This window comes from Halyomorpha halys, unplaced genomic scaffold, assembly GCF_000696795.3.
Source record: "Halyomorpha halys isolate HHAL.00 unplaced genomic scaffold, Hhal_1.1 Scaffold292.1, whole genome shotgun sequence".
Classification (NCBI taxonomy): domain Eukaryota; kingdom Metazoa; phylum Arthropoda; class Insecta; order Hemiptera; family Pentatomidae; genus Halyomorpha; species Halyomorpha halys.
Genome location: NW_027107421.1, coordinates 321,658 through 331,753, shown reverse-complemented (window position 1 = coordinate 331,753; position 10,096 = coordinate 321,658). Strand labels below are relative to the sequence as shown.

The 10,096-nt window shown below is 27.3% G+C and overlaps 1 protein-coding gene across 1 annotated transcript in view; it reads right to left on the bottom strand.

Moving 5' to 3' along the window:
* Positions 1–10,096, bottom strand: part of LOC106680831 (solute carrier organic anion transporter family member 74D) — a 25,700-nt gene that overhangs the window by 3,323 nt on the left and 12,281 nt on the right. Inside the window, exons 4-9 of the mRNA XM_067045688.1 lie at positions 9,012–9,152; positions 7,536–7,679; positions 7,280–7,444; positions 4,991–5,186; positions 2,539–2,680; positions 1,380–1,564 (exon numbers count right to left, since the gene is read on the bottom strand). Coding sequence (XP_066901789.1) covers positions 1,380–1,564; positions 2,539–2,680; positions 4,991–5,186; positions 7,280–7,444; positions 7,536–7,679; positions 9,012–9,152 — 973 coding nt within the window. The remainder of the gene's footprint in view (positions 1–1,379; positions 1,565–2,538; positions 2,681–4,990; positions 5,187–7,279; positions 7,445–7,535; positions 7,680–9,011; positions 9,153–10,096) is intronic.

The following is a 10,096-nucleotide window of genomic DNA, read 5'->3' as shown; positions in this document are numbered from 1 at the left end:
GAATTTATACCCATTTTGTTGGTTTATTATTCATTATGTCATTCGTACAACATTTTGTTTTTTTCTGTCCATTATAAAGTTCTTATTATTAATTTGTGGACATGTGTTCTTATTATTAATTTGTATTGTGTCAAATGTCTTGATTCAAACAATTTTTTATATATTCCAAACTAAGAGCACTGAACTTTGGATAGATAAATGGGGCTAAGAAAAAAAGTACTACTTTAAAGATATAAAATTTGCAAAACAGTACTAATAAAAAAGAAAAATGAGATATTATTAATTGATCGTAGATTAATATGAGGAGAAGATGGTCGGGGTATCAAATAAACACAAATAAATTAAAACTTATTTATTTGTGCCGATGTTTCGACCTGAATTTCAGGCCTTCATCAGGGCAGAAAAGAAAAAAGAGATAACAACCATCACGCAGAGAAAAATAAAAATCAAGGAAATTATTATGTATTATTTCAAATTTGTTTGTATTATTTTCCTCTATTATTGTTTTTCTGAGAGATAGTTGTTACCTTTCTAGCCTTATGAAAGCCTGAAATTCAGGTCAAAACGTCGGCACAAATAAATATCTTTTTGTTTATCTGTGTTTATTTTCTGACAACATCTCCAACCATCTTCTTATCAAAAAAAAAAAAGAAGAAAAATAAGGATAAAAAAGTAGGACTAATATTCAGTTTGGAATATATAAAAATTTTTTCAGTTAAGATTACACATGTCCACGAATTAGTAGTAAGAACTTGATAAAGGGCAGAAGAGCCCGAAACGTTGTTCAGATGACAAAATGAATAATGAAGTAACAAAGAAGGTATAAATTCCAGAAAAAGATAAAGAATAAAGTTTTAATAAAACAAAAAAAAACCTGTGGAACTTAGGTTGCTAGATTAGAACTGATTATTTATGTTTAAAAAAGTAACTAACATAATAATCAGTAATTAAATGAAAAAATAATAATGAATTATAAATTTATGAATTGATCTTTAACTCTCTTACTATTTTATTTAGATCTTATGATAGTTTGTTTATATAAAAATCTTTTTATACCTTCACCTTTACAGCTGTTTCATTTAATGTTACTCTTTTAATCTTACATTAGTTTTAGCATCTTTGTATCTTTTTTATCTTAGCTCCCATGAAGATCTACATTGTGGGTAAAAACATGAGCAATCAATAAAAATTTTAAAACTAGTTTGGTTTTTCTTGACAGCAATCCTGACTATTTACTTCAAAAATATTTTTTGAATAAAATATTTTCTGATCTTTAAAATTTTTATCTGAAATTTTCAACCATATGGCAATATACAAAGAATAAATTAATTTAAACAACTTATGAAATAAATTCAATAGAAAAATAAATCATAAATTACCTCATTGAAACAAGGAAGTTGGATGTTGATGATGATGCTCCCACAAATTTAAGTAAGCATACTATTGTCAGAAATATGTAAAAATTTGTTTTACAGTCGACAGGGCATGGTCCAGACGTAGCAAAGTTTGGTAGAGGGTGTCCTTCATCGTCTGTCTCATTGATACATGCACAATCTGTGTATATCTGCAATAGCAATAGGAAGAATGAAATTATTCATTGAATAAATTTCTATTTCATTATATTGAATAATTAAAATAATTAATGGGCTCAATTTAAAAAGGTTCTATCAAACTCCAACAAACTCCTTGTATACAGTAAGCATATTGTTACATATTTATAATGATAACAGGACAAAAGTCCAACTATAATAACAGAGAGCACCTTCAATGCAACGGATAACTAATAAAAAATATAATGAAACTGAAATAAACTAATAAAAACATAAAAGGTAATATTAATACGGTAATATAATAAAAAGTAATATTTATTATTCATGTAATTTTTTCAATTTTAGCCACTTTTAAAATATTGCTCGATTTAACATATAAAGTCTCTTTTTCCCGTTTCAAATAAATGTTTCAAAAATGATATAGACTGTTGCTAAATCAGGGTTTTAGTGGGGCAGGTTTGCTGAGATGGATAACATTTTAATCTATTGCCATAATGTTAACATACTTATTGTAACAACAGGGCAATAGTCTTACTGCAATAACAGAATGCAGATTGAATACAACAGATACCTAATAAAAAAAATATAAAGAAACTGAAATAAACTAATAAAAAGATAAATAAAAATTAATAATATAAAACGAAATTGAACTACATGCAATAAATTAAATAACTAACTTAATTTAAAACATAAAAGTATTTTAAAGCAAAAAATAACTTAAAATATACATAAATGTATTTAAAGTATAAATAAAAAATCAGTAATTCACATAACCAAATCAGTAATAAACATAGATACTCAGGCCACTACTGATTTTGAGAAGTCTATTTGTGAAAGCTATTTATCTTTCATGTATTAGAGAATGGCATGTAGAAAAGTTAGCATTGATGGTACAGCATGTAATTTTTTTTCATTTAATAAATTAGCCAGGTATGAGATGAACACAAACTACAAACTAATAACCAAGAAATATTTTTTATAATCAAACCTTGGTTCCATTTTTGAGAAAATCTGCTCCCTTGCATCCCGCATGGCAAGGTGAAATATAAGATTTGCCATACGCGCATACCGGTGTGTATGTAACATAATCACAATGACAGTCAGCGTTACAGCTTCTAGTTAGGTTTAATCTGTAAAAAAAATAAATAAATAAAAATTACCACAATATACCTTAATAATGATAAAAACAGTATTAACAGGGTATGTATTGATATTAAAATTTAAAAAATCATATTTCAGATATAGTTACAAATGAGACTTAAATTCATATATTCTCTACTATAACTTTATTTGTCCATAGTCTCTCCGATTTTTTAATATCGCTCTGTTGTTTGGAATCCATATCAAAAAACCAATATTAAGGTACTGGAAAGTGTACAAATGTTACATATTTTTTTTTTAATAAAATAGATTCCTTCGTAGAAACTCCATAAGGCTCTTTTTATTGGATTAGTCTTTCAGCCAGAAGATTTAATTATGATATTTTTTTCGTTCACAAACTTCATAATATTGTTGATTGTCTCATTCTTTACAAATATTTTGACATTTGTATTCCTTCTCATTAAATCAGACATTTGACTTACTCATGTACTGATACATTTTTATATACTGTAATTATTTGTATATGTAACTGGATTTATCCCATACAAGTAAATAAGATAATTTGTTCTAAAATGTGCTTAAGTTAAGGTTATATAAATTTAATTGATAATACTGCCCCAGAGAAAAAATAATTCATATTATATCAAAAGCATATTAAAATTTATATCAAAACACATATATATCAGTTTTTAAATAAATTATATACATATAAATTATAAGTGAAATCTCATTTACGATAATAAGAATATGATATACTATGAATGTTTTGAGACTACTAATTGTTTCTTCTAATTAAAAATATTTATATAACAGATGTACAGGAACAGGATGTATTTATCAAAAGTCGTTTACATAACAATTATTATTTTTACCTTGAGACCAGATGTCATTATTGTACATCACAAACTGTGAAACAGGAAAACGATTTTGATTTTTCTTAATGACTTGAACGTTTATCAGAGACAATTCTTAGTACAAAAAATGTTTAAAATACAGATTTTTTTTTCACTAATTTTTGTTAATTTGATTGTTTCAAATAGCATGTAATCTTGCAATTACCCACAAAAAATATTATACTTATAACCCAAAAGATTAAACAAATAAGCTTTTGAAAATACTAAACATAATGATTTACAAGAAGAGTGATTAGGATTAACTTAGGTTGAATAGGAGAAACTTCGAAAGTATTTATGAAGTTACTATGATTAAGGATCAATAACAATGAAAAGGACCTAACCAAGCTTTATTTTTTTTTTTATATTCTTTCTTATTGTAATATTTATTAGGTGGTGATTTATTAGGGTTTAAAGAATATTATCCAAATCTATTTATTAGTATATGGAATCTACAAATTCTTTTTTGTATTAATTATTATTTTCACTTATGTTTATATACAAATATAAAGTAAGAAAATGTATCAAAAATCTGAATCTCAGTTTTCAATGGAAAAATACGTTAGGAACCCCTGATTCCAAATAACTAAGTTAAGTTTCCCAAAATGTTTTGTGTGTGTATATGAACAGCCTATCTCAAAAATGAAAAGTTGTACAAACCTGAATTTAAATGAAAAGGTACATGCCTGGGATGTAATTGCAACTTTTTGGCTGAAATTGACTAACAGTAAGGGCACTTTAAATCATTCATTTTACTTTTTTTTTTTCAAAATTTTCTAAAAGATGCTTTACCATTTTAATTAAACTTGATGATTTAACAAGTTACAATTAAATGGTCTAGGTATCAGATCTTATCATTGAAGTAGTTTGACTAAGTTCAGGCAATTTTTCAAAATAATTTTGCCTAGAACTCATTTAATTTTGTTAATTTAAAATAATTTATCTTACCTCTCTTTTGATAAAAAAAAAAATAGATAAATATTTACTATGAAAGAATTTGATAATTAACTACATATAAAAAAAAAGAAGTATTTCTCTGGGTTAGAAACAAATATCTGAAAATAAAAGTAGTAATTTAGATGGACAATGAGCTGTTAAAAACTAAAGATTCTAGGCAACTTAATAACTGAAATATAAATTTATGTAGAGGGGTTTAACAAAACACGCATTAATAAACTGTATTATAAATATTGTTTTGTGTGTTTTCATGATTTTTACACAATTGGACAATAATAAAGAAATTTCTTTTTCAAAATTTAAATTCAAATTAAATTTTGGTTATGCGCTCACCACACCAGATTTTTTTTTATTTAATAATATTTAAATTCTGGTAACTTGGGTGCTGTTAAATAAATTTTGTTCTAAAATGAAAGCTTTAGAATTATGAAATGTATATCATGGAATAAAAGTTAATTATTAAAATAGATTCAGATATATTCTACTTACTCTCCAGTAGATAGCATAGTTCCCTGAGTCTCAGTCATAGGGCATCCAAGGAATGAATATGACAGAAATCCTACAACTGCAATCACTCCAGTAGTTACATTCCATAGAGCTAGAGGCCTCGCTGTTGGTTTGAACTTCGTGATTACCAGTCCACTAGCTAAAATACCACATGCAGAAGATACCAAGCCGACAGAACCTGTTCACAGAGATGTTCAATGAATATATTTTCATTAGATTACAAAAAAAACTATTAATAGAGAAATAAAATAAAAAATAACTTTTCTAAACATTCTTTTTATGTCTATTAATTTTACAGAAAACAAACAAAAGACAATTTTTTTTTACATCTAGAATAACATTTTTTATTTTTTAATAATGGAGTGCATCTTGCAGGTTTTCATACTATGATTAATATTAATGTGTTATTTAATTTCATTTTGGGTAAATAGGAAAATATGGTATCGAATAAATGTTCGGATAGGAGATCTTTGCTGTTGACTGTCAAACATTTCTTTTTAAAACTATAACATCGTCAAGACTAAAATGCTAATAGTTAAGCATTATACAGTATATATCATTTTGGGTGAAAAATAATTTCCCAAAAATAAGATAAAAATTTAAAGTCTGAAGTTAAGATGTTTTAGAGAGTGAAGCGGCCCTGCAACTATTTACTAGACACCACTATAACCATTATGAGACTCCTGGTACAATCCAGCTGGCGACACAGGAACCATTATGTTCATCATACAAAGTATTTTCATATATGTATTATATCTTGTAATTGCTTTAATTGTACAAATGAACAACAATTTCATATGTTATAATAAATGTTTTCTAATGTCTTAAATGCGTAACATTTCTCAATGCCCAGAGAGTCAAGGTGTGAATTTCCTCCCAGCCGGAATGGTCCCTCCCCATTCTCTGTGAGCTCCCGGCTATCAAGCCACCCCAGTTAACCCACCTTAAGCGGACAATGTAGCTTATCTTAAAATGCCATCCGGCAAAAGAAGATTATACATAATGCTCTTGTATATATATAAGTTAGACTTAAGTAAATTTTATATATTGTATATGTTTATTAAATAAAGATTTAGGAGGTTAGAAAAAAAGAAATGAAGTGAATTTCCTCTTCAGAGAACCACCTCCTTAAAAGTTAGAGTGTAATAATGTACATAGTGGGACATTCTAAAGCTATATTGGGAACAAATATTGGATTTTGTTTTCACTCTGCATTTCTCCTCCTTCCTCAACTTTTTACTTTCTATCTACTAGAAGTATCTACAACTAGTTCTTGTAGGAATGTTATACCCCTCACGACTGTACACTGGTTCCATATGCGCATAGTTAATAAAGCATTTACTTAATATAATTGAGAAATTAAATTTTATCTTTTTTAAATAGACGGTTTGAACCAACGGTTAGCGCCCCTGTTAATCAATGCTCTTTCTCAATATTGTAAACATTTCAGCTGGTTCTTCAAACCTCAGCTGCCGAACTATCCTACTTTGATTTACCAATAACCAAATATTAAACAGAGGTTGTTGTGGTTTGAGACAAATTTGACAGACTCAGCAACCAAACAATTCTACCTTCGATGCTCAAAAAAGGCGAGAAAGATACTATGACATGATACTATTGATAGATCTCAGCATACCAAATAAACCTAATTTCCTAGTTCCCTGCCCCAATATATACTAACTGAAATATCCTTTCCCTGTCTATTGTACTTGGTCAGTCGATAGCACGAGTAGTCTTAGTACTATTTATTTCATATCTTTTGTACAAGTTAATAAAGTAATATTTGTTTCTTACTCACAAATCCATAATATTATATCTGCATTACATATTTGTTGCATTACAGGTGCAAGAAGGATAATACTTCCAATGATTGGATGCAAAAAGTGTTATTCCCTCAGAAATAAGCTTTTCTGAACTAATCATACTTTCAGCATTCCACAGTGGAGTATATCGTCTCTCTAGCAACTTTAAGTAATGTAATGAATTTGGAAATAGTCTTTTATCATATTCAATAATTTTAGTTGAGATAACAACAGTCAGAAACTTTTTAATTATCATGGCCATTAACTAACTGAAGCCTTGGTCAATTTAAAGCTTCATTCTGTTTTCTTCTTCTTTGTTTGCTCTAATTAAGTATTATGATACAGATAAAAAAATTATGAATTATTGGAACAAAAAGATACACAATTGACTGTTATCAACTCAAATTAATTTAAAAGTCAATTACTGCAGGATAGGTAGATTAAATTGATCAAAAGTCATTATTCTTACCTGTAATAAGATTTGCAGTGGATGCAGATTGTTTGTAAATAATTTCAAGGTATTTAGGCATAAATATCCAATAAGGCATATATCCAGTCATGTAAAAAATTGCATAAATGTTTTTACAAACCAGTACTTTATTTGTAACTATCCGCTTAAATGTTAGCATCATGTCTAAAAAGTGGGATTAAAAACAAATATTAAAGAACAAATATCCAACTTTACTTCAAACCGTTCAGACAACTTTAAAGAATAAAGTAAATACCATGTAATGAAGCTGGTAGTTCATCAACTTGCTTAGTTTTGTCTTGAGACATCGATCTTCTCATTGCAGCTCGTGGTAATGATCTAGGGAATAAACCAATCAAAGATGCAAGGACAAACATCACTGTTCCGAGAATGATCCAACCTGTTTATTTAAAAAATAATAGTAATATTAACAAACTGTTAGAAAATTATATTTTCTTTACTAATAACTATCTTATAAAATTTTTGTAAATTTACTTGGTGGAAGTTTTATTTCATAATAAGGTAAGTCAGAGCAAGTGGGTTTTTATGGTAAAGGTATAACAGATTTTTAAAAAATATTTATTTCCATCTTACAGTACTGAGCTGTAATGAAAACCTAGGCCAGTGCCTTCCCTGTGTGTGTGTTCAATGTGTCCTGTGAGCATTTATCTCATGGTAGATAACTTGTACTATTTTTAAAAATAAAATTTGATGTGATGCAGACAAATATCTTTACGATTACTTTCAATGCAGTTAGAAATTGAAATTTTAAATTTTAGCTCTTCCATAAAAGGCTGAAGAATCCAGATTTCATAAAAGATCTAAGATCTTCTCTCTTTGGCTAGTGATTTCAAATAAGAAATGCAGGAGGTGTCCAGATGAGCGAAATCCTCAGTCTTACTCTTGCGAGGAAGCCAGTGCAAAACTGAATTGAGTATAAGTGGGGAGGTAAAAGAGGGACATAAACAAGTGGTAATAACAAAATCAAAGAATTAACGGAACAAAGACAAAAGTATAGACGAAACAGATGAAGTACTTGGTTTATTTCCCAGACTTAGACGTTTATTTCCCAATATGAGCAAAATGCTCTCGGGTACACCTCTCTCTGGTTAAAGTTGGAGTTGTTTTTCCAATTTTTTTTACTTGATGCTTCGTGGAGTTAATTCATTGATTAAATATTAATAGTCACAATATTTTGTAAACCCCATTTTTGTTTGTCTACTGTTTAAGTTAAGTTCTTTACTTATGCCAAAAAACATTTCATGTTGGGGTAAGAATGGATGTGAAATAATTGAAAAAAAAAAAAACACTGCCTAAATCATGATCAAATTTGTTTATTATTGGAATTACTGTTAAATTATTTTTGGTTAACAAATAATAATAATACATTTTTTAAGAAAAGTTAATGATTGTTCAAACTCTCGTAGTAAATAAGAAGTGAATAATAATACTATTAATTTCAATAAAATAGTTGATAAATTTGATTAATAATTAAAAATAACTGATATATTACATTATAATATTTATTAATTTTTATGTTGCAGTTTTACTTTTCATTATAGTAATGATATGAAAATTCCAAAATGAAGATTCATTTATATTAAGGGATGGTAAGAGGATTGTTGATAAAAAATAGGTTGTGAATATTGATTGAAAGGCCAAGAAACGTTGATATAATATCAAGAAATTAATTATTTAGTTAGAATTTAACTAACAATTTAAGTTTATTTACCTATCCACCAAGCTCCAAGCCATCTGGGATCATTATTGTTAATCTTAGGTGTGAGTGTTGGAGATATATAGAGGCTTAGACATATTGATGCCAAAGAATATCCAAACACTGGACCCAACATTTTTAAGAAATATGAAAAACCTGAAAAAAAACAAAACAGAAAACAAATATATTTATATAATGTATACATAAAAAAAAAAAAGAAAAAAAATGTAACAACTAAAATGTGTGTGAGGTTCTCATGCATAAGATCTGGAACATTTTAGGTTCTAGGATTTGTTGAGGATTTTATTATTTCAGGATTGGGAAATGAGTAAAAAATTTAATTGGGTAAACCTCTACTAATTAAATGTAATATCTCTTATATTCTATTTTATTTTTCAACTAAATTTTCTATAAAACTAAAAAAAGAAAAGTCTTCAAAATCGGATTATTACAAGCAAAGATACAGCATATGTTGTTTGCATGTTCTGCTTTACTATCCTTATATATTATTTCTTGAAGTTGTTTTTTTTTAATTAACATTAATTTGATTAAAATAAAAATAACATTTTAACTTAATTAAAATTAACATTTTTACTACAGAAAAATTCTGTCTTTGCTTTTTTATAAATAAAAGGTTGATAAATGCGCATTTTGTTTACTATATATTTTTTTCTATTAGACTGAAAACAAAGCAATGAAACTGACAGAAAAATTTCTAAGATAGGACAGCTGCTATTTAATGATCGTCTATGTACATATGTGATGTAATCATTTACACAACAGTTTTATCAGCGGTTCTTCTATAAATTCTGCCAAGATTTTTCCTACCTCAACCTTCTCGCTGATCAAAACATCTGTTTGATAATTTAATGTAATTTTATTGCAATAATATGTACACGTGCTTGTATATTATTCAATCGAAAGTATTTAATTATAAAAAATATAAGCAAATAAATGTTTTCATGACAAATTGCTACTTAAAATTTTATCTAGTAATTTGTACTGATATGAGACAAGTTTGTACACAACACAACATTTATGTATTTACTAAATTACAAAACTTTATTTACTAGATTATATTCAATTTATAAAAGTTGACC